This window comes from Neopsephotus bourkii, unplaced genomic scaffold, assembly GCF_033783945.1.
Source record: "Neopsephotus bourkii isolate Nb327-2 ecotype Australia unplaced genomic scaffold, CSIRO-AGI_Nbou_v1 NB_1760, whole genome shotgun sequence".
NCBI classification, from domain to species: Eukaryota; Metazoa; Chordata; class Aves; order Psittaciformes; family Psittacidae; genus Neopsephotus; species Neopsephotus bourkii.
In genome coordinates this window covers 2638023-2663251 of record NW_026902234.1, presented here as the reverse complement: position 1 = coordinate 2663251, position 25229 = coordinate 2638023, and the positions used below count along the sequence as shown (strand labels likewise).

The following is a 25229-nucleotide window of genomic DNA, read 5'->3' as shown; positions in this document are numbered from 1 at the left end:
TTAATCCTGACAGACAGAGGCACAAGGATGGGAGAGCAGTGCTACAATCTGTGTAAAAGTTGCTTTTTCTTCTTCTTTGGCTATGCTCTAGATCTCCATCAGAATTAGTGGACATTTTAAAGGCTTTGCCTTATGCTCAGCCCTTTACTGTTTTTTCTAAACTGAAAATAATACATCTGCAGGCTTTTACATACGGGGTTTTTCTGACCTTTTGTTAATTTTAATTTACAAGTTGGTGCAACACTGGATTAAGGAAGCAGAATCGAAGTCTGAAAGTTATTATATTGGCTATTTTGCAGCTATCCCTAAAACTGGAAGTGACAGCAGCAGTGCGCAGCCACGGCATGGGAGGAAAACGGCTCTTTCTGCAGTCCCAAAAAACATGGGAATGAAAAACTTTTGTAAGTGCTGCAAGATACTCTTGGGAGAAATATTTTATGTTAAGCAATTTATGTGGATTCCTCATCCACAAGTGAGCAGACTACTCAGTCTCTAACAGCCGTGTCAACTTAACTGCACAGAAATACAAATACATGTAACTTCCCTTTTCCTTATTTTTCCCAAATTTAAAAAGCCTTTAAATGAAATCAGATGGGAGAGACAGAACAGGTTGGTAACAGGAATAAAACACTGGATTTGGGCTGAATACTTACTGCAGTTGTATGAGTCGGGGAACTTGAGCTTGTTGGCCAGGAGGGTACAGAATCTGTAGCTGAAGGATCCCAGATGGATGATGGAACATTACTGAATTCACTCCAGTTTCTCTGAACATCCTGCCCATAAGCAGATCGAGCTAAACCAAGTTTGCTAAAAACCTCTAAAAATAAAATGAAATAAAACTGAGTACGTTACTTTTCCTCTTTTTCCAAGAACTACAGCAGACTAATACTATTCACAGTTATTTCCCATATTTTTTCTAGCAGGTCCTGATGCAGCATAAGAACTGAGATTAGGAAGCCACACACAGTAATACAAACCTTGTGTCATTTGCCCTGCACTAGTTCTTCTAACAGGTAAGTTAGCTCCAGGTGGAGCAAGCAAAGGTGCTGAAGGTACCATAGCTCTCACTTGCCTTGCAGCAGTTCCCCCCTCCCAGGTAGCTCCTGGTACAGAAGGTAGCACTGGCTGTGCCCCAGCCCAGGCCCTGTCCATGTTCTGGATAAGGGGAGGGCAGCATCAGCACTTGTGGTTCACCTGGTCCCATGCACAGAACTGACCCCCAGGCATCTTACTGACAGCTCCCAGAGTTGCTGGTGCTGAGGACTGCCAATGAAGACCAAAGAAAGACCCCGCCCCCAGCATTTTTCCATAAACATCCAATTTTTTCAGCAGATAGCATTATTTTTAGTAGACATACATCCATTTTACAAATGGCACATACTACGTTTGCTTTGCTTATCATCTTTTATAGACACCTTAAAAATTACCATGCATCCTCAAGCATAGTATGCAAATCTGTGTAAGCAGTTACACAGAGAATCCATGCCCTGCAATACAGCCTACCTGCATCAAAGCCCATCTCAGTAGTCACTTCTGGAAGGTTTACCCAAATACTTAAATACAGGAATTAATTGCCAGGTTTAGCATGCATCAGGTCATCATGCAGCTATACAAACATTAGAGGAAAGCAACACAAGGGATTGGCCATTGCTTCATATATACAGCAATGGCTTTATGCAGGTGTAAAGTGCTCAGGTGACCCTTGGGCTGGTGGCACCCTTTTGAGACCTACAGTAGAGCTTCAGGGGGGAAGGAAGACTAGGGAAAAAAACAAATGTAGTTGAAACAGAGAAACTTCAAAAATCAGTATTTCCAGCCAACAAACACTCTTTTAACAATTTCCATTAACTCTCTGGGCTGAAACACTGGCTACACCACCAATTTTTTAATACACCTTCCTATGCAGTCATCTTTTTGGGGGACAGAGATGGGAACATTGTAATTAAGATCAGAATTTTTTACCTGTATTCGAATATGGAAAAATATTTCAAAACAAAACCTCACCTCCAGTTAAGTTAAAAGAATTGCCAAATGCAGAAAATGAGTTGAGAGGTGTGAACTCAGGACTGCTGGGGCTGCCGACAGTACTCCACAAACCAGAACTAAGTATTAGGGAGAAACAGGAAAGCAATACATAACTCATTAACACAGTACCACCAACAACTTTAACTTACTGATCTAGGTATACATGTATATGTGCAAAAGTATGTGTGTATATTTAACCTAAAGTTAGGAAATCAGGTTGGCTTTGTTTTATCAAGAGATTTCAGTGAAATACCATCTTCCTGTGTATATACACCCACTTTGGTATATATACACACTCCTATAGGCATAATGCTCTAATCCACAGACTGAACTCCAACAGAAACCTGAGAGTAGCTCTTTTGATCAGTTTTTCAGAAAACTTACTTACAGGGTCTAAGCTGTAGCACAGATTTTTTGACAAGCAGCTCAGAGGGGTACAGATGCTCCCGCTCTGGCTTTTGGGCAAGCTTCTTGAAAACACAGATGAGTTAACTGGAACTAGCGATAAACATTTACAAACCCAAATGCCACCCACAAACTTTGCTCACAAAGGCAATTCCTTTGCGCACTGAAACTTGAATTCAAGTCTCTCTCCTATTCCAGAAAGATTACAGGACACTCACTCACTGCTTTTTACAACTGAGGCAGCCATGCACTACCAAAATATGTCGTAAGTACAGCATGCCTCGAAGTACACGACTGAGCACAGCTGTATTCTGCTCCTAGTCATAACACAAAACCCAGTGACAGTTCTGGTCTCAGTGTTAAAATTGGGAGTGAAAGATGCTGCAGTACGGCAAAGATACTCTGCCTGCAAACTATTTCAAGTGACTTTGGTACACACTGCTCAATACCACAAGAGCCAAGCTGATTTCTCAGTATTTGGATGCCCAGGAAACACAAGATTGTTGGATTACTTGGAACAAGCAGGAGAAAGTCTCCATCATATTCAGTACATCCTTCTTTCTGCTTCTGAGTCACTCTCAAGTTCCACATTTTTCACAAGGTGAGAGATGCTGCACCCAGGCTTTGAAAAGCAGTTCAAAACCCCAAAGGAACAGGACTGAATTCTGTCACTACCTTCAAAATGCCATTAACAGCTTACAGTATTCTTTTCTAGGGCCCTATGTATCTGCCTAGAGAATATAAAAATTACCTGTCAGAGCCATCATTGTCAGTGACTGTGTGGGAAATGCTGATATTGCTGGAAACATCTGTCTTGCTCAGAGAAACCTTCGGTAAACCACTGCCACCTGCAAGAATACAATTATACATACATATATATATAAAGTTACATTTAACAAAAATAAAATAACAGAATATTCAGGAAATACTCATAAATATTTAGAACTACAAACTGGTTCTAGTACCTGGGCTCTTGTCATAACCTGCAGCTACAGCAGCAAAAGTGGGGTTACCATTCCTGCCTGGAAGGGAAGCTGCCTTTGCCAGCTTATGCTTGGTACCATTAGGCTGCTTGCTTTTCATGTCACTTAAAGAAGAGGGGAAAAAAGAAAAAAAGTAAGGTTTTGGACTTGATCAGCTTGATAAAAAAGCAGTAATTTAAGCGAGCATTCATGAAGATGTTAACAACAGTTCACGTAATTTGCACATTTTTCCAACCTACCAAGTTGTCAGAAACCCCAGAACAATATAAATAGCATGGTAAGACATGTACAGTAGTGTCTGCCAAAAAGGCAGTTTCCATGGGAAAAGGAAATGGGTGTGAGAAAAGGGAGATGCACCCTCTGAAGCACATGGGTTCTGCCAGCATTCTGCGCTTGGGAAGTCAGTGGGAGGTACAGATTTGGACTCACTGGCTGCAGCTGCTGTTCACAATGCTGCTGTAGGTGCCTCCTCGTGGCCCAAAGGCAAAGGATGCAGGAGGAGGAGGAGGAGGAGATGGAGAGGCGGGTGTTGGAGAGGGCTGTCGCTGCTTCAGGAAAGCATCTGCATTCAGGGTTTGCAGAGAGAGTTTATAAAGGTTGTCTGTGGCTGGAAAAGAAACAAAACATCTTCCTGTAGTACCTACCTTACAACAAGGCTTCCCAAACTTCTGCTATCCCTTCTGTTCAAACTGAGGAATTACAACAAAGGCTGTTCCCATGTAGCAGCTCCTTCTCTATATTTACCTGTCATTATTCAGGTTATATTATACTACCTGTTTTCAGAGAGACTATATTGCACTAAGAACACTGATATGATAAACTGATTTGTACAAAAGTGAGTGCTGTGGAGAGGGGTGACTTTATGTACACATGCAACCAAGAGGAAGGTGATTTAGCTCCCACTCAAGGGACTTATAACACAACCAGAAAGCTTATCGCAGTGTCCCACACTAACCACTTCATTAAGGCATTTTCTCTCTCAAGGACAAATCAGCTAATTAGCTTCAACTTTAGCTCCAGTGTACTTGACTTGACCAAGCAAAACCCATCTGCTGTAGAAAATACATTTTGTTTTTGAGTGGCAATTCTTATTTCCTCAGTTCCCCTAGGAGCTTCTGAATCCTGCTCATCACTGAAGAGCTGCAAGACGGCCCATGTTCTGCTCACACTGTTTTCAAAACTCCCAAATCCTGCCGTGTGCTATCAATATGAGGCCTACAGCAGAAAACAGGAGCACTACACAGTGAAAAAAAGACAGGGAGATCTATTGACAGACCAAGCCTACCTACAGATGTTTACTGCAGAAGACCAATTCTGTCATCCTGTACCGATTACTTACAGCTGCCAGCCTTGTGAAGAGGCACAGAATCCCACTCTGGTGGTGGAGAATCCTTTTCCCCTTCAGAGCTGCTGGTGTTTCCTAGCTCCTGTCCAGAACCACTGGGGAGAAATTTTGCTAATACTGATGGCCTGCTCTCCATTAACTTACTGTTGGGACCTATTAAAACAAGAGAACAGAAGCAAGTCCGTGGATAGTAAACTGCACAGCTTCCTTCACACACCAGACACAGAATTAAACACTGAAAAGTGATTACAAACAACCAAACAAAACTCCCGAGGTATTCATAAATAATAGCCTTGTACTACCTCTCGTTTTGGGGAGGTTTCTTGATTTAGACCCATTCGTCAAAAGGTGCTGTGTAGATATCTTGGATGGAAAGGTTTTGCGCTGCTTGTTTTCCAGTGGGGGTGTATAAGATAACTCCAAGGAACTTAATGAAAACAGAGATCCATTTATTTTCAAGCTCTCAGAAGCACTGAAGAGATTTCATATATGTACACATACATTTTATATATATATACATACACATACATTTTATATATATGCATGATACAGTTTTACAAAAGACTGGTCTCCTGTGGCTGTCTCATGTCAAACTTGTGCTCATCTTCAAAGCTATTGGTAAGCAGAGTTTTGTATTTTTCCTACATTCAACTCCACCCTTCTTAGCCCTGGCTCATTTTCTATCCACACTGTTCAACACATTCATCAGGGCTCGCTCACTTCCAGGAGAAGCTTCAGCCTGGAGCTCTCCAGGATTACAAAACCTATTTGGATATACAGAGGCAAAAAAATACAGCAACTGCCGTTTTTCTACTCTGCCCCCTCTCGCTCTTGTTTGATCACGTGCTCCTGATGATACACTATTGCTCTGAATGTACAGGGTCATCTTTTAATCTATAGCACAGAACTGTTCAAACCCACCACTGTTCTTTCTCTCCACCTCCAGATTATGTCTCTCAAACTTTCTAGGGAGGACCTATTTTACTCATTTCTAGCAGAAGAATTCCAAACTGGCTCTCATTGTGGCCTTCAAATACTGTCACATGTAATAAACTTGTGATTCATGCGATTGATTTATAAGACAAAGGAAAGTAGGTAAGAATAAATGAAATAAGGGGGAGACTTTGGTAGGCAATGTTTTCAGAAGAAAATTTATACTAACTCCTAATCTCAGTTTAGCATTAATTACAGCAGCAGGGAAAACAGAAGCCTCAGTTTGGTGAAGTTTATTTTTGTGACACTTGGATAACTGTTTTCAAAATGAACTAGGTGCAGTAAGATTAAGGTCATTCCTTTTTCTCTTTTCTATCTAACTTCTGCATTCAACCACCTGCCAGTAGGGGAAAGGGCCAGGCAGTGTCAGCAACCTCCTTTAATAACACGTCCAAGACTGATCCATGATACAAAAAAGTAAATTGCATACTGTAATTTCACCAAGAACAACTACAGGCTTGTATGTTAGCACTGGCTTACTCTGCTGCCACTAGAATCTCCTGTAGAAACATTAAACCTATTTTGTGTATGTGGGCCCTGTTACAAAAAGCTTAGCATTGCTTAACCCAACTTGCTTCACTAGATTTGGTTTTCATTTATGCACCATATCACCATTAAATCATTTATCATTTGCAAGCTTCAGATATTCCCTGATATCAGGAAGGAAGAAGCATCTGCTCAAAAGTACCTGCTGTTGGCATTAGCCACATTGACAGCCGCAGCAGTCAAATACACAGATTTTTATCACTCCATCTTCCTTTCAAGCATGATGCCTTCCCTACTAAAAAGCCTTTGTTGTGCTTACCTGGTTTTCACATCTACAGGGATTTCTTTCTTGACACTTGTTAGCAGTTTTTTAGTTTTCTGTTTTACTTGGACTGTTTCATTTTCAGGTTTTTCTGGTATAACTTTTCCCTTTTGTTTTTCAGGTTCCTATAAAAGGCATTATAACAACTTGTTACTGTCGAGGAGAAGTGAAGTCCCTCTTGCATCACAACATATATAGTGTAAGCAGGGCTGAGGAAAGAATGCTATTTGAACACATGAGCATTTTTGCAGCTCAGAAATTATTTTTTTACTCCTTCGTGAGTATACCTATAAAGCGTGGTAACTGGGTTTTCCTATTTGGAAAAGGAGAAATGGAAATAACCAGCAAATTAATCTGTTCCAAGCAGATTTGGTGTTTGCAAATACATAACTCCTCAGACCATGGCCTCTGAGTCTGCTTCAAAAGACCTATGCTGCACTTGTTGTGCACAACCCTGGCCATCTGAAACAAATTCTTCCACCAAGCAAAGAATAGGAGCAACTTCACCACCCAATTTATTAGCCTCTTTAACTGCACTTCTAAGTGCACTGTCAAATAGCCATCCCGAAAAATCCAGTGTGACTTCCAAATCACCTTCTAAACCATAACTTTTAAAGGATACTACATGGATTCCTACACCACACCTCCCAGCTTTTCCCAAGCTCAAATTTAAGACATGTTAAAAATTAGGGTTGGTATTCTTCTCTTTGCTATTACCTTTGCTTTGGTTGGTTCCCCTAGCACATGATTTAGGATGGCACATTTACAACAACCTGACCACCACACAAATTCTTAGAGCTTTAGTCTATTACTTAGAAGCATGTAAGCCAAATGAGTAATATAAAGGTAGGGGTACTGTCAAAAGCAAGTCAGTTACCTACCTGCTGACAAATTACTACCCCTGAATTGACCCTTTGTAACTGTTGAAACTCATGGCTTTAGCCTGCACCTTAACTGCTGAGTAAAATTGATGTCTTTATGTTGGCATTTCAGTCTGCAAATAGAATAGGCTAGGAGTGTGCAGAGAGACAATTACCCGATGCTGCTGACAACCAGCAGCTTATTGAAGCCAGTCACTCAGGCATGTTCAGTCCTCAAACCGCATGATTCAAGCATGTTCACACTCACAGATGAACAAATCTTACACAGAAGAAGTGAGGGCGAGAGTTGGGAGAGGTATTTTTAAATTTACATTCTTCCTTTGCTAGGTTTTATACGAAAGCTGGGGGTGGGGTGGTGAGAAGAGACTGTCCCACCTTTAACAAGTGACCCGCCAGCTAAACAAGAGCCTCCTCTTATGAGCAGTGCCATACCTCTTTGAGAAGTGGTTCTGTATCCGGGTTGGAGGTTTCGGTTGTGGTTGAAGAGCTGTCATCATCTGCCAAGGAATCCTTCAGTTCATCCTCCTGTTGCTTTCCTTTCCCTCTTCTGTCCTTTTCTTCCCGCTTCTTCTGTGGCTTAGCCTTGCGCTGAAGCGTTTTCCCTTTCCCTAGGAAGGTAAGGATGCTTCAGTTTTCAGTAGCAGTACTCAAGAGATGGGCTAATTCGCTTCATTTTGGAGGTAGACCCACATGAGTAAGCCTCCGAAATTCATCAATACGCCAACCATTTACAGCCACCTCAGACCAAATGTGAGAAATAGCATCACACCTGAAGAACCCTGATCTCCACCATCACATTTATGCTCCTAAGCCCCACCTCTGTTGCCTCTATAGACGGTGGACACACCTGGCTACTGTGATTCTTCCCTGCTCTGATCCTGGCATTCCTTTTAAACACCTCAAAACCCAATCTGACAGTTTAACTATGTAAGACTAGATTTGAACTGCAGAAGCTGGCACAAGCTTTATAATCCAAACACATGAAGAACAGAAATCATTAGCATGCTTGTCAGTTAAAAAGAAAAACCAAATCAAACACAACTTGCAGTAAAACTAGAGCAGATGAGAAAAATCACTAATAGGATTTTAGCAAAGGCATATAAAACCCCAGCTCCCCAAACCTGAAAGTCTCCCACCCAACCGTACTTTCTCCCCTTGACATATGTAATTTTTTCAGAGCAGGCTATTCTAAGAGGTATGAATAAGCTGACTGTGAAATAGTTTGGCTTGACACAGTAAAGTGTTACTGCATCTCCAAGTAGGGGAAACAATGTGTTAAACACTCCAGGGGATGTTTAACCAATTTTCTTGAACAAGCCCCATACAAGTAAACAAAGCTACTGGAACAATTACGTTTTTCCTTGCGATTTCTACAGGCTAACTGAAACATAGGATAGGATAAGCTCAAAACGCAGAGGTTTAAGAACCTTCCAAATTAAGGTCCTGGCACAATGATAGCTGTGCTATTTCATTTGGCAAAACGTCCCTCAGGTAAAGTTTATACCAAAACATAAATTTGCCTTCAGTATTTTGTCAAATACCAGATACATACCAAAGGGAAGTGCCTTCAAACTTTGGGTTTTTTTCAGACTTAATGTTTTAACTATCAACAACTACAAAAATATCAAAGATAAAATATTCCTTTTAGTGTGAATACAAATAAAAGTGTAAATACAAGTGGATATTTGTAGGGAAATGTTCACAAGGTCAGATTCCAGCTTATTGCGGGCACTGGGGATTTGCCTCAGAAGGCCTCGTTCTAAGATTTAATTCAAATATAGTCTACATTTGGGTTTGCTAAACAGTTTAATGTTCATCATTAGAAAACCTATGTAAAATGTTATCATGACATAAAAATGTAACATGAAGCAGCTGTTTGACAAAAAACTAATCTAGCCTCCACAGCAGTCTGCTAGGATCCAAGTTTCAGGAAGCTGAAACAGAACACTATGGAGACAGGAATCCTGCATGGGATGTTGAGACAGGCAGTTGTAGTCCAGAAGCTGCTGCTTCTGCAGATGTCTGTGAGCACAGTTCTAGTTATTTAGACAAAGCCAGACAGCAGTGTGGGTATGCAGATCCAGACAGATACCAGAACTTCCCCTGTGGTTTTACCTTTTTAAAGAGGGCAAATGGAGATGGTTTGGTTTTATTGGATGCACAGAGCTTTTGTGAGTCAAGTTACGGTTTACAGATAGTGTTGGGGTTTTTTTGTAATGCCTGTCCAAAAAGCAAGCTACATGCATAAATCTGACTTATTGATCTAAGGTGATGAAAAGGTCAAGAAAACTATCTGACTGCAAAATGTAACATTCATAACGTATTGTGCAAGACAGAATATGTTTAAATATTCGGCATACCAGCACGTCAAAGCTAAGTGAAGCAAAGCCTCTGTAACAGGAGAAACCCCATGAATTTATCTGAATGAATCTGTAGTTAGAAGAAAGTTGCAAACCAGGAAAGTCATGCCAAAAAAGGAAAAAAAAATGGAACCCCTGCATTCTCACATCCACTCTGAACTGATTTAAGAATTTTCTGCTCATTGCTGCTTAACAAGAGTGAAGCTTCTGTCTTGGTAGTATGTGATCATACAGGTGCTTCAGGGTTTATATGCCTTTCCACATTCGCTTTCTTAACTTTAATAAGGAACACAACACCAGCACTTTTCTGTGCAACAGAGTTGTTAGGGAAAGGTGAAAAATTCATTAGAATTGAACATAAATTTATAACGACAGAACCCTAGGACACACCTGAAATAGCTATTACAAGAAGCACAATTGGAAGTTCTACTCTAATGAAGGGTTTGTAAGAAGGAATATAACTGACAATTTTATAAATCTGGACGTAGGCAAATCTGAATGTAGATAATGTATGAAACGCAGCACATTATTTTAAGCATTAGACAACTGAAGAGATGCATAACAATTCAAACGAACCTCATGCAAAGATGAATGCTACTTATAAGCACAGGTGCCATATATTCATTTGCTGTCCCCATGTCATCAAGGATTTTTTACAACTGCAAGTCTGGGCATGACGAATTCCATTCCCAAGCAATACCCACATCTCTTTCTCCCCTTCCTCCCTTTCTCCCCATCTGTTTTCCTAACACACTAGGGTAACTCCCGTTTCGTTTCCTCAAGCCCCAAGTACAAACACTGGAGGTATGAGGAAGCCAACCCAAAGACAAAGGAATAGCAACTAAAAGAATCTTTCTTCTTCAGAGTCAGATGCTTAAATACTCACACCTGCTTTCATCAAAACATTCCAAAAACACTGCATGAAGAATCATAAGCTAACATTGTAGAGAACGTCACTGCCATAAAGTAAAGGAACTGTTCAAGACACGGGCACATCCAGCAGGGTAGGGAACAGCTGAGAAGCTATCACTTTCCACGCTATGAAAACATGACCTTTACAGTTGATTAAATCTTGTTCTGTGGCTTATATAATGAATAATCCCATTTAAAAAAAAAAAAAACCAAGCAGAATTGCATTACCTTTGTTTTTTGCTAGTGGAGATGGGGGCTGCTCTGTAAACACATCTGGGGGAGGGGATTCTGGGTGGTCAAAGTCTTTTTCCATAGTTTCTATGAGCCCCGTTAGATCTGAGTCCTCTGAGCTGTGCCTTCTGCTCCTGACACATTCGCTATGAGGTGGGCTGAGGAGCGGGAGCTGTGGCAAAGCACCTTCAGTCTGCTGCTCTTGCCCAGGTGCGAGGGGTTGCTGGAGGGGCTGCTCTGCCAAAGCTGCTGCCTGCTGCTGCATCGGCTGCTGGTTCTGCCTCGTCCCCTTGGCTCTTTTGCCTGTGGCATGAATCTGAGCTGCGGCACCCGAATCCAAAGTAAATGGGCCCCCGGCTCTGTTCATGGACTGCATGGAAGCTCCTTGTGCTGAAGTCCTGTTAGGTATGCTTGAACTGGGTTTGGATTTGATGTTTTCAGCATCAGGTGCACTTCTATTGCTGTGAAGGTGTGCTGTTGCATTGCATTGTTTATGACTCCCTGCACTGGATCGTGAAGATGAACTGCCTGCTCCATAGATCCCTCTGGATGAACTATGATTAGAATCTGATCCAAGTGTATTCAAGCTGGAAGAGCAACAAGTGTTTAAATATACTCTACATTGTTTCCAATCTTCCACATGAAAAAAAAAAAAAAAGCCACTATGCCCAATAGAAACCTTGAACTACACTGTTCTTGGCATATAACTGGCAAAAATGCCTAGCACTCATTTGTCAAGTCAGCAGCCTTTGCTGTTTCCTGTGTGCTTGCTCACTGTACATATGAACAAAACTCCAGTACAATGACAGTCAATATATATGTTTGGAGAGAACACTGAAAGGAGAAAGTAGTTTTTTAACCTAAGACACCAAGGGTAGGAACTTCTGGCCTGCAGTGTATCTGCAGGGTACACCTTTCTTTTTGGAGAAGATTAACAAGAAGCTTGACAGGATTTGGTTTCAGTGGGTTTTTCTTCCTTTTTCCCCAAAAGATGAGTATTTCTCATAATCACAAAATCCATCTTTTTATCCAAGCCATCTTTTATAAGTAACTGTGAGGATCTTAATTTATTCACCTGTTCTAAGGTATTACTTTCTTATTGGCCTTATAAGTAAGGAGGAAAAAAAAGAAGAAAACATTCCACAAAACCCCCAAACATATACTTACTTTCCATCAGATGAAATTCCAACTATTCTCCTGAGATCAAGTGGCCTTCCCATATCAAAGGGAGGGTTTGAGGCCTCAAAGGACAAGCGTCTCCTAAATGGCTCCCAAATTCCTTGAGCTTCCAGATAGGCTGTTCCAATTACCAACAGAAAGAGTACACTGCAGAGAAGAGAGGCAGTCATCTCAGTATTGCTTCGTTTTGAGCATTTTAAGGAAAATGAATCTAATCATGTGAGGCAAAAAGATCATATCTAGTACTGAAAATTGCATCCAAACCACACCTTTGTCTGACAGAAACGTAAAATGCACGAATCTAGCATGTTATTACACATCACTGACACTGGGAATGGAAGCTAGACGCAAATCTGACACGCAGTTGCCAAGAATATTAATCCAAAAGAAAAAGACAGATACATAATTAAAGCATTAAAATGGCTTCCAAGTGGTCAGGTCTCGCAGCTTGTGGGCGCAATCCCATTTAAAAGCAGAGACCCTCTGCAGAGAGTTGTACTGCTGTTCAGGGAAGTAAAATTCCAGAGCACTATTTCAAGGGATTTTACGACTAACTGCATCTGCTGCAATACCGTGTTGGAGTTCTGCACTTACATAATGCACTGCAGTGAACTACATTTTTGAATGAAGCAATAAAACCACTGCAGAGACCTTCATCGCACTGCTATCGCTTTCATCTTCTAACAGGTGGGTGGAGACACACTGACGATGACTAAAGCTTGCCTTGCCTATTACCCTAGAAAGTTTGTGAGAAAAGAACTTTAAATTAGCAACTTCAGTTTCTGTTCTCCCCCCTGTTCTGACTGCCCGTTTTTAAGCCAAATGTATGAGACCCAGCATCAATTCACAGAAACGGATGAGGTACCTCCTGCTTCATGTTATCTGAAAGAATCTACACCTTTTAACTATCACCAAAAATACAAGCAACCCTGGAGACCAAGTCAGCTGTTAATAGCTGGTTATCAGTGCTTTTTTCCCCTGCCCCAGGGATTAAAAAGGATTCTAGATGCAGAACCAGATGAGAGAAGGTTGGAAAGATAACTTTCATCCAAGATGTTAATAAGCAAGAGAAAAGTTAGATAAATAGGGGGATTTTTCAGACAAGCTTACATAAACTGTTACTCAAAGGAGTAATTCTCGCTTTGGGTGCCATGCCATCAAAACTGGAATTATCTTTGGGATGTAAGGAATAAGACATAATCTCTTTCACTTTTTAATTGCTAATCCATGATGCTAGTTGAAAGTTTTCCAAGACTGATACCAACAAGAACACCATACCTCTACCACCATAGTGCTACATAAGCTTGGAATGGAGTGCACAGTTTTGGTGGACTGGGTGGCATCTTACCCTCAGCCCCCTGGCACCCCCCTCCATGGCATCAGCGCTGGGCTACGTAGAGGTTGTACAGGGGAGGCTGCAGCAAAAGGTCACCTTGAGCTGACTGTTTTTTGTTTCTCCTCCTCTGCCACTCTCTGGGTAAGGACTCCACTCCCTCTGCTGAGGTCAACTTTGGTGTTTGATACATGAATATGAGCTTTGAAATCAAAAATGGAGCGAATCAAGTTTTGCATCTTTTTAACTGCCCTTTCTGGTGTTGGGCTGGTGGGGGGGGAGCAGCGGGGCTTTGGGGTTTCTGACTTCAAAAAAAATTACTACTGAAAAGGAAGGGGAAAAAAAAAAAAAAGAAGAAAAGTGGAACTAGCCTGAAGTGTTCAGTCACTGAAATGTCAAAACAAATTAGTGTGAGGAACACCACACAGCGGGCAGTAACATGGTCTACACACCCAAGAATGATCTTGGTCCACCCCTCTTCCATCCCACCCCCACCCACCCCCAACATGGTTTTATCTTGGAGCACACATATGCCCAGCTGGCAAACTCTTCACAAAAAGGACTGGCTCCTTTGTTGCATTTCTACATACCCTATTAAGTTTGACTTAAAACCCTGGAGCCACAAGTATGGTAACAATCCAAACCAATAGTGATTTAGGGAAGACAGGAATAACAATATGAACTAGACAAACTAGAGTCGCTCATTCCTAGAAATTAAGGACAGCTTCACAACAATCTGAAGTATTGTTTTAGGGGCAACTAGCAAACCCCTATGTGATAGCATCCTAAAAGTCAGAGGCTGTCTACGCACAAGATCCTTGGAACATTATGAAATAGTTACACCAGGTCTCTTCTCTAGTTTGCTGTGAAGGAGGAGGTTTTGTACTTACAGGAAAAAGATACAGTGAGGGAAAGGATCAGTGTTCTGTATTCTTTTGTAAAGCCGATTTGACACATACAGTACGTATAAAATTACCCACGTAAGCTACACCTGTAAACTGACAAGCATTATTCATGCTATCAATACACTAAAGAGAAAGTAAACTTTAAAATTTCTAGCAAATGTCAGAAGAAAGCCACTTACTCAGCACTTTCCTAAGTAACGCAGTATCAGCGAGGAAACAGTTACCTAAGCGGACAGAATCTTCCTGTGACTTAGGAAAATGCAGTTTCCTATCGAACACTGCGTTACTTAGGAAAGGGCTGAAGAGTCAGAAAAGAAAATGTAGCAGACAGTCACTTCCTTTTCTCAGTCCCTGGAAGGGAACAAAGAGCCAAACTGAACATCAGTGCAATACAGTACACCAAAAACACCAGAGACAGCATCTCAGTGAAGGAAAAAAAAAAGCAAGACTAGTACGTGTCTGTAATAATGCTTTGGATCTGCAGCACACAGAAAGACCCCTTTTTCATCACAGGCATCTACAGCAGCAATCAATCTCACACTAAGATAGAAGCTTAAGGCTAATGACAAAGGAGAACAGCATTTGTTGTTACTGATAAGTAACAACTTAGCTGCTAAGTGCCTATGCCAGGACTTTCTCTGGGTAAAGAGTGGGGGAAAATGTCTCTCATCCAAGAGGCGAGCAGGGACACACCGTTTATAACCTCAAATTTCAAACAGATAAAGATACGTAGAGGCTAGACTAGGAAAATGCAGTGGAATTTTCAACTCATATTTCAACCAGTCATAGCTAACACGTTTGCCTGCTGACAAAAAACTGCACTAATATGCTACTACGTAACCTCCTAGTGCACAATGTTGCAAACAACACCCTTCAGTTCTCAGAAATCCCATTATTAGTATCACCAGTTGCCTGTCACATACAAGCGGCAGCAAAGTTTATAATTCATCCAAGGCATCTGCTAAGCTCATTACAGTCATTGCCTCCTATCTCTCTAAAGCACAATACTCCAGAAGGATGCTTAAATTCCTATGGGAATTCACTGTTAGCAGTGCTTTGATACTTAATTCAAGTTTGGCTTAATTCATCAAAAGCCCTACACATTACCAGAGTAAACAGGAGCACATACATCACTTTAGGAAACAGACCCAGGCCAGAAGTGAATTATTTTATAGTACCATAGAAAGGTTTGGGTCTGAAGGGACCTTAAAGCTCATTCAGTTCGAACCCCCCCGGCATGAGCAGGGACACCTTCCGCTATACCAGGTCCCTCAAAGCCCTGCCCAACCTGGCCTTGAACACTGCCAGGGATGGGGGGGGCAGCCATTTTGCCCTTGGTCTGGGCAGGGAGTCAGTACTTCTCAGCCTTAATCATAGAATAATTAGGGTTGGAAAGGACCTCAAGATCATCAAGTTCCAGCCCCCCTGCCATAGGCAAGGACACCACACACTAAACCATCACACCCAACACCCTGTCCAACCTGGTCTTGAACACTGCCAGGGATGGAGCATTCACAACTTCTTTGGGCAACCCATTCCAGTGCCTCACCACCCTCACAGTAAAGACCTTCCTCCTTATATCCAATCTAAACTTCCCTGCTTAAATTTTAACCCGTTACCCCTTGTCCTATCACTACAATCCCTAATGAAGAGTCCCTCCACACCATCCTTATAGGCCCTCTTCAGATACTGGAAGGCTTCTATGAGGTCTCCACGCAGCCTTCTCTTCTCCAGGCTGAACAGCCCCAACTTTCTCAGCCTGTCTTCATACAGGAGGTGCTCCAGTCCCCTGATCATCCTCGTGGGCCTCCTCTGGACTTGTTCCAACAGATCCATGTCCTTTTTATGTTGAGGACACCAGAACTGCACACAGTACTCCAAGTGAGGTCTCACGAGAGCAGAATAAAGGGGCAGGATCACCTCCTTCTACCTGCTGGTCACACTCCTTTTGATGCAGCCCAGGATACCGTTGGCTTTCTGGGCTGCAAGCGCACACTGAAGCCAGCTCATGTTCATTTTCTCATCGACCAACACCCCCAAGTCCTTCTCCCCAGGGCTGCTCTGAATCTCTTCTCTGCCCAACCTGTAGCTGTGCCTGGGATTGCTCCGACCCAGGTGTAGGACCTTGCACTTGGCATGGTTAAACTTCATGAGGTTGGCATCAGCCCACCTCACAAGCGTGTCAAGGTCCCTCTGGATGGCATTCCTTCCCTCCAGCGTATCAACCGAACCACACAGCTTGGTGTCATCGGCAAACTTGCTGAGGGTGCACTCAATCCCACTGTCCATGTCAGCAATGAAGATGTCAACCTTTTAGTTCACACTCAATTCATGAGTGTTTCTCTCTTCTCCTTTGTGACCTCACCCTGTTGGGGCTTTTTCTACACCAATAGTTTTACGCCAGTACATTTTACACCAATGGTAGTACATACTGAACACATTATCTCCTTCTCTATAACCTATATGCAAGCAGTGGTAGCTTGTGTGCACATACTAGTAAAAACAAACACACACACACACACTACCTCATTATTCCTGAGATGATTATGTACAGTGCCAGTTCCCAGTTGGGTCTGGGTAGTGCTTCTGCACACGTTGCTAACATGTGATATGGAAGAGATGCGTTCAAGATAAATACAAATTCAGAGCCTCCTGCAGTGATGAATTTTAATTCCCGTATAACTCTGGAAGCAGTGAAATCAGGTGTAAACCTGAAAACAAAATAAAGCACGTTAGAACGTTTCATATGAACACCTGAAAGTTTGAGGTAATTGATATTAATCACAAATTAATACAAAACAAGCAAGCAGCTTCACCAATTACTGCCATGACTAGCATCCCAATCAAATATTTATAACAAGCAGCCCTATTAGTTCAACAAATAACCATCCTCACAATTAGCTCAAAAATACTTATGTCTTTCAAATACCTCAAGATAAGCTTCACTAAGTTCATAAACACCTATACTTAACACATCTAGATTACCTCTGATACAGGATATGAAGCTATAAGAACTGAAAATAAGTTTTGACCAAATCTGTTACAATAAAGCTATGGATGCAGTAAAAAAATATTAACAGCAGCTTTAAGCAAGCAATGGAACTGACCATTATGTGAGCTATGAAGTTTTTAAGCACTTCACTTTAAGTCACAACAGCATGCCTCTTCAAAAACATCACCCCTACATTCCTGTCTCATCACAAACTAGGATTGGTGCAAAATCCTAGTGAAGCTTCACTGCCTGCAGTATCTTGTACACCCTCACAGAACGGAAGCATCTCCTGAACTGTTTAGATACTGTACTCTGAATAGTTAACTTTATATCTAAGCAGTTAAAAAATCAATGTTAGGTGTAGAGATCTTTTACAATAAAAACTGACAGAGTTAAAGAATTATTACCCTTAAGGCAACAGACAAAACATTTAAGACTGAAATGCTGTGCAATAGTTACAATGCTTAGACTAAAGGCTCTTTGCCATTTACTGCAGCCCACCAAAACCACATGTAAATCTGTATCTCTCACTTGTATCTCACTTACAATATGACAATGTCTTTAGAGGCATTGGCGCTTAGTGCAAACTCATGACAGTTAACTACTTTGAATCCGTATCCTTCACATGTGTAGCCACTGATTTCCATGGTTTTCACACTAATCGGCAGCTGCCCTGTGTTTTCCACTTTAAATGTTCTTCTCAGTGTGAAATTCGGTTCTTTGTATTTTATTTCTAGGAACAAACAGCAGAAAGTGGTTAGCGTTGTGCTCCATAGATATCCTTCGCTAATTCAGATTCTAGAGCAGAAGAGTCCTGCCGGTACTGTAGCAGGAAAGGGGCTAGCAAGGCCCATGGAGATCTTTACGTAACCTGTGGGAATGTATCTCTGCAGCCAGACTCTCATCATTGTCAAGGTAGGGAATATGTGCAATTCCAGAGCACTCTTACTCACTGGGGACAAAAGAGAAACCTCCAAACCTCTGACAGCACTGCTGCTTCACATTAAAAACAAACAAACCCAAAGCAAAACATCTAAGCTGTAAAGTTCTTTGACGTACTGCTCAGCAGCCTGGTACTCTGTGAAAAGTCAGAGCATGAGAACTGAAGCTTACTCTTTTGTGTCTCAAAAATAAAATCCATGGCTGAGATACTGTCCTGGTTTTGGCTGGGATAGCATTACTTTTCTTCCTATTAGCTGGTGCAGTTCTGTATTTTGGTTTTAGTTTTAGGATACTGCTGATAACACACCAGTGTTTTACTTGTGGCTAAGTAATGCTTACTCTAAATCAAGGACTTTTCAGTCTTTCATGCTCTGCCAGTGCGGAGGGGCACAAGGAGCTGGGAGGGAGCAGAGACAGGACAGCATGTCATGCCCAGTATATAAACTGCGGGGAGTCACTCAGAAGGCCCAGATCAGTGCTCGAGTCAGGCTAGGTATCAGTCAGCGGGTGGTGAGCATTTGTATTGTGTATCACTTGCGTTTTTTTCACTTGGGTTTTATTCTTCTCCTCAATTCTCCTCCCTCTAATCATTATTATAATACCTCATTTCAATTATTAAACTGTTCTTACCTCAACTCGCAAGTTTTACCTTTTGTCTGGTTCTCTTCCCCATCCCACCATAGGGGGCAGGGGATGGGGAGTGGGCAAGCAGCTGCACTCATTAGCACACAAATCCCTGAACCACAACATGTGGCAATGACTAAGCTCTACCTGAAGTTTTCTTACTGATCCTCAAAAATATGGATATAATCTCAAATAATAATTAACATGGCACCTTACAAATATGCCTGGAGAGCTGCAAAGCAGCAAAAGGAGAAACATCTCCATATCAGATACAACTAAGCCTCTTTTACCAGTTCTTCTGGTAATATAGGTACTCTTAGCTGACCTCTCAGAAGCAAGCCTGTGGCCACAGAGCAAAAACCCCCTGACCCCAGAGTACTCTTGCTGGGATTTAATTTTCATCAAGGAACATACCCTATCTTTTTCCCCATTGGCTACGTGCATAAATATTCTGAAGGTGTGAGGGAAAAAGAACATGCAGAAAGTTACATCTGTGATCCAATTTGCCTTAAATTTAGGAACTGGAGATTATCCTATTAAATACACTAGGATCTTCACCTCCTCTCCTTGAATTTTAGTGGATGAAGGGCTTTTGTTTCCTCTTTCCTGACGTTCAAATTAAACAAAAAAGCTAAAATACTTATTTTTATGCCTAGAGAACCAATTTTAATGTATTTAGATGATTTAAACTTCTAGGGCACTAGAACAGGGAATGTATTTCCACACATTGCAAGTTGTACGTGTAGAATGCAAGTCCTTTTCTGCTCAGCAGCGCAGCCCAAGAAATACTCACTTTCTGAACAGTCTTTTAATAATGCTTCTGTGATTTTAAAGCGTAAAGAACTTCCTGGACCAGGAGGTTTGCCTGCAACCTTCAAGCTCTCGGTCGTTCCTTGTCCTTGTACCATTATGGCATCTATTACAGTCAAATTATTTCTGTGTACAAAGAAAAAGGGGAAACATTTATGAAAGGATTATGCAGTCTACTGATCCTGCAAGCTTCTCCACAGACTATGAAGTTACATCCCAAACCTAGAAGACAGCAATATAAGCAGTTCCACACTTCATTCCCCACAGTGTGGAAGGAAATAGTGGGGGTCTCAAAAGCACAGTGTTTGCAAGACAAAAACCTAAGAAATCACAACATAGCATACAAATACAACCCCCAATAAAGTACTAGGTAAAGGTCATATTTCAACATTATATTAATGCATCATACCTGATGCAAAAGTTATTCAAACAGAGCTCTTTACTAGAAAGACTGAACTTACACTGCAGCTTGATCTTGCAAATGGCATCTATGACTAGAGTCCCTACTTTCAAGACAGCACAGAATGTATTTAAGAATTCAAGTCTCCAAATACTGGTGCACGAAAAATTGAACATGAGCCGGCACTGTCCACTTGCAGCCCAGAAGGCCAACTGCCTCCCGGGCTGCATCAAAAGGAGTGTGACCAGCAGGTTGAAGGAGGTGATCCTGCCCCTCTACTCTGCTCTCGTGAGAGCCTACCTGCAGAACTGTGTTCAGCCTTGGGCCCCCAAATACAAGAGGAATGTGGACCTCCTTGAGTGGGTAACAGATCAGAGGGCTGGAGCACCTGTTTTATGAAGGCAGGTGAGGCTGTTGGGGTTGTTCAGCCTGGAGAAGAGAAGGCTCCAGGGAGACCTCATTGAGGCCTTTCAGTATTTCAAGGGGCCTTATAAGAAAGACGGGGGCAGACTTTTTAGTAGGGCCTGTTGTGACAGAACAAGGGGTAATGGTTTTAAACTGAAAGAAGGCAGACAGATTATATACAAGGAAGAAACTTACAATGAGAGTGGTGAGGCACTGGCACAGGTTGCTCAGAGCAGTGGTAGATAACCAATTCCTGGAAATATTCAAGGGCTCTGAGCAACCTGATCTAGTTGAAGATGTCCCTGATCATTGCAGAGGGTTGGACTCGATGACCTTTGAAGGTCCTTTCCAATCCAGACTATTCTAAGATTCTGTGATGTTGGTCATACATTTATATGTACTGAATACAGTTTAATTACTATAAAACATACCACAATTACATTTATCTTTATCCAAACACATATGGTTCTGTACCTATTGTTGAAAAAGCAACAGTTTCTCGTTAACAGCTAATCATGAGTATGATATTATGTAAGTGAAAAACATCAGAAAAACCCCACTCATTTTTTAAATATCTATCATACCTGATAACAATTAACGATGAAACAGTTTTATTAAGAACTGGAGTGAACTTTACTTTGACAGACTTTCTCTCACCAGGTTTTAGTATTAGGCTTAAAACTGAATGACGAGCCATTCCCTTTGTAAGTCCTGCAGTGCTTTGTAGTGGCTGTACCTTAAAAGAGTAAGGAAAACAAAATGACACTTTTAAAAATAGATATTTTTTTACATATAATTTGATAGAAATTACATTATTTTAGTTAGAAAATTGGTTTTGTCATAAAGAAGTGTACTACCCAATGACATAATGGCCTTTTCTAACCAGAAGGTCTGATAGTACATGTATTCCCTGCTTACTAAGTAAACTGTCTGTATTTATTAAGAAGCAGAACACAGCAAGACAGAAGTGAGCTAAACTACACCCTGTGGATTCATAAAGTTCTAGTAGAAGAGAGAGTTCAGAAGTTCTTAAATGTGCATTTAAACGCTAAATTAGCATTAAGCCATTATGCAACACTTTCTATCCTCAAAATTTTCCATTGTTAAAATATTTTGGGCACATATAAGGGGGGAAAAGCAAACAAAGTAGAAGAACTATTGAAAAAAAGTGTATTTTGCTAAATTTGCCTTTAGACACTGTAAGCATTGAACTGTTAATCTAAACCAAAGTGCAAATAGAGGGGAAAAGGCATGTACATTGCAAGAGAAAGTGTTCAGGATGTGGCACGCTCTATATGAGAGAGTATGCACTTAAAGTTGTCCACAAACCCTGAATCACCTGAAGAACAAAGCAATGGAAAACTCAATACCCTGCTAATTTTAGAACTAGCAACCACTACACTGAAGAAAATAATCTTGTATCAGTAAAAGAATAATTAAACATAGTTTTCCTATAACTTCTACAACTGTATTATAACGTAAGCATACAGAAAAGTCACATTTTAACTGCTACATCTAAAGAAATACATTTTTTTTTGCCCAATTTCCTGAGAGCACCACATTTTTCACATTTGAAGACACATACAACTGAACTCTTATTAAAACATAAAAAAAACATTAAACGTTTAAAAATATAAAGAAAGTATTGAAATACTTACGCAGTTTCTGAAGACCTGGAACTCTAGAGTCTTCAGGTTGAAATTAGGTGGCTTACTCAAATTAAACCTGAAACAGACGTACATTTTGGTTTTCATCTGCATCAGGGAAAATAACGACAAACTTGCATTCGTGGATTTCACCTACCTATGGTAGGACTCAAACAATATGCAGCTGAAAGGACCATTTTATTTTTTTTTTTACATCCCTCCCCCATCCATCAAGTTAAGGAAGAAATCAAACAATTTTAGCTCAGCAAAAAATACAGATGTGTGTTCAATGGCAATCAGCCTAGATTCAGTTCTCAACTGACCTCATGATTCAATTCTAAAAGTGGCCAACACTGTAACTGCCAACACAGCTGCCAAATACTGCACGCAATTTTGCAAAACGCATTTGCTGCAGAGTGAGAATGCCCAAAGTACTCTAAAACAATACTTACCGTTCCAGCATCTTATCGACAAAAGCGGATGGGTTAGAATACAGAGCGATAGGAAGGAACTGAACATGCACAGGAACATCAGCTGGATTCTCTAGAAAAATTTCTTCTTCCTGTTCATAAACACAAATTTTTTAAGTTTACATTAGGATGAATACAATTAGAAATACTTATTAAAATGCAGTGCCTACAAAATGATACTATCAACAAAATAACTTACTGATGAACCGTTAGTGTTGGTAAGAGGGAAGATTAGATGGCGTGGTGAGCTAAGTATGGACGGCCATGCCATTTCTGCTGTAATTTTCAGCTGGACATCCTTCTGGAGATCTGTGTCTACTTCAAATACGGCATTCAGTCTGGAGAAACAGTTATAAAACTTACTTTACAGGAAGAAAATAGGAAAAGCCTGGAAAAATCTGAGGGTTTAAAAGCACTCTGACAACATCAGTTTAAGAAAAAGCACAATACATTATATTTATAGCACTTCAGAAACCCACTGAGCTCTGCCCATATGTATTGCTACTAAAATGCACAACAGAAATCATCAAAACATGCTATAGGAGTCCAACCCAAAGATTCTTAAGATGCTCTCTATGAAGTGTTACTGTCAACATCCATTCATTTATTCCAGGTTCTGTTATGGCCTTTTACAGATAAAAGTGAGCAGACAAATATGGTAGGGCTTATGCACTGTATCACAAACATTTTGGTATTTGTATTTCTCTTAAATCACTGCTCTCTGGACAGCGAGACAAAAAATGCTCTCTTTCATTAGAAAGTCCCCAGCTCCCGCTGTTGCAGAAACAGATTTTGATAACATAACTGAGATTCAGATCAGTATTTTTCAGTAAGAAAATAACCCAAAATGTGTTTGATAACTTGCAAAGGCATAAGCGGTAGGAAGGAAAAACATCAGTCCTGCTACAGTCTGCTTTCAACACGTTATCCAGACATCCATTATCCAGAACATGTATTCTGCCTGCGCATGTGTAATGTAATGGATACATCCTCTCCATCCATGGAGAGGAGGGATGCCTTCCAGTGGGACCCTGACAGGCTTCCTTGGTGGGCCTGTGCACCCATGCTCATGGCAGAAGCTTGGAACTAGATTATCTTTAAGGTCGCTTCCAACCCAACCATTTTGTGACAGAAAGTGCCTACACTCCTGCCTAACAAATCTAAAGCAAAGCTGACCCAGTCACACTTCATGACAGCTATTTCTGTCAGTGAATGAAGTTCTCTGCTATCAACCCACCTCTGTAACAGACTTGGTTCCTGTTCTTTCCTATAAGCTCTCCACCATGAGCTGAAACAAGACTAACAGTATTGAGTTCTCCAGTCAGCACAACAGATGAAATGCTAGACTTCAAACCTAGAGAAGCAGTCTGGAGACACTTCAAATGAAGTCAGAACCTCTCTGTATGCAGAAGGAGCAGTTGCTCCATTGCTGGATGCTACGTTGGTTAATTTTAACTCTCTTTAAAAGCATTACATATTTTAGGTTATATGAATAATATTAAAACATTGTATATTATTCTAGCTAAAACTGCTACTTAATCAGTAGTTTTTAATAGAATTGTCCTTCACTGTCCTCTTACTGTAGGTAATAGGACATCCTTCAAGTTAAACAGATTTCATTTAGATCAAATTTGTTCAGGAGTTACCAGTATTAGAACAAAAACTGGTAACAGAGGTATGCTTTAGTTACTCTATTTAGCTATGCACAGTCTTTTTGTTTCTCCACAAACACATTTTTGGAAAGGCAGTCTGGATGTTATCACAGAAGACACATGCCCTCCTTGTTAATGCCAACTCTGTCTCTTGGAGATTAAATCACCCTATGCATGAGAAGGCAGATGTTTAAAAGGTATACAGCAGCCTACAGAGTTTAACTTTTCCTAAATATTAAATAGCAATCGTTAATTACCTTCTATTTAGCATACCTCAAGGAAGAACACCAGGCAATTTGATCATTCACTGAAATGCAATAATCTTAGAATAGTAGCAATAGGAAACTTTATAAAATATTAGAGGGACATTGAGGTTATTACTTTAAAATGGATTAAGCAGGGACACTGTATAAAGATTATAATCTGATTTTGGAAATTTCTGCACAGCAGAGACTGCCTCACTGCTGCCACCTTTGCAACAACTGCAGCATAATCCAGTGGAAAGTAACCCCGAGCATGGTGTCTGACTTGCAGAAATGAGTACTGCTTTTTAAACTTCTAAAACATTCCCATTAGAGGTTTTGCAGAGAAAGCCAAGGAACTCCTTCTTGACCCCCTCTCAAAGAGCACTGCAAAGTTAAGGAACCTTGTATTTTGTAAAAGCACACATACACAGAATTATCTTGTGATTTAAGGCTTGAGAAAGTAACAGGGATAAAACACGTACCTATGGCTTGAGTTCTCTTTAATTTCTGTCCACTCTTTGAATAAGTTCTCATGCAAATCCCAGTCAGAATCCCATGCATCTTCTTGCATTGCTATGCTGTGCTGAGCTTTAGATTCCGCTTTAAGAAATAATATAATTTTAAACTCTTCACGTAAAATCATTGCTTACAGAGAAATCTTTAAGGCTTTTATTAAAGTTGAA

General features: G+C 40.8%; 1 protein-coding gene across 1 annotated transcript in view; it reads right to left on the bottom strand.

Moving 5' to 3' along the window:
• The window catches only part of TMEM131 (transmembrane protein 131), a 100014-nt gene that overhangs the window by 3776 nt on the left and 71009 nt on the right, over nt 1-25229 (bottom strand). The window contains exons 22-40 of the mRNA XM_061377888.1: nt 25029-25146; nt 22849-22987; nt 22632-22741; nt 22192-22258; nt 21118-21269; nt 19712-19854; nt 17899-18085; nt 16886-17071; nt 12111-12269; nt 10941-11530; nt 7873-8048; nt 6557-6684; nt 5061-5185; nt 4753-4911; nt 3843-4020; nt 3396-3517; nt 3182-3278; nt 2005-2102; nt 654-817 (exon numbers count right to left, since the gene is read on the bottom strand). Of these exons, the coding sequence (XP_061233872.1) occupies nt 654-817; nt 2005-2102; nt 3182-3278; nt 3396-3517; nt 3843-4020; nt 4753-4911; nt 5061-5185; nt 6557-6684; nt 7873-8048; nt 10941-11530; nt 12111-12269; nt 16886-17071; nt 17899-18085; nt 19712-19854; nt 21118-21269; nt 22192-22258; nt 22632-22741; nt 22849-22987; nt 25029-25146 (3098 nt within the window). The remainder of the gene's footprint in view (nt 1-653; nt 818-2004; nt 2103-3181; nt 3279-3395; nt 3518-3842; nt 4021-4752; nt 4912-5060; nt 5186-6556; nt 6685-7872; nt 8049-10940; nt 11531-12110; nt 12270-16885; nt 17072-17898; nt 18086-19711; nt 19855-21117; nt 21270-22191; nt 22259-22631; nt 22742-22848; nt 22988-25028; nt 25147-25229) is intronic.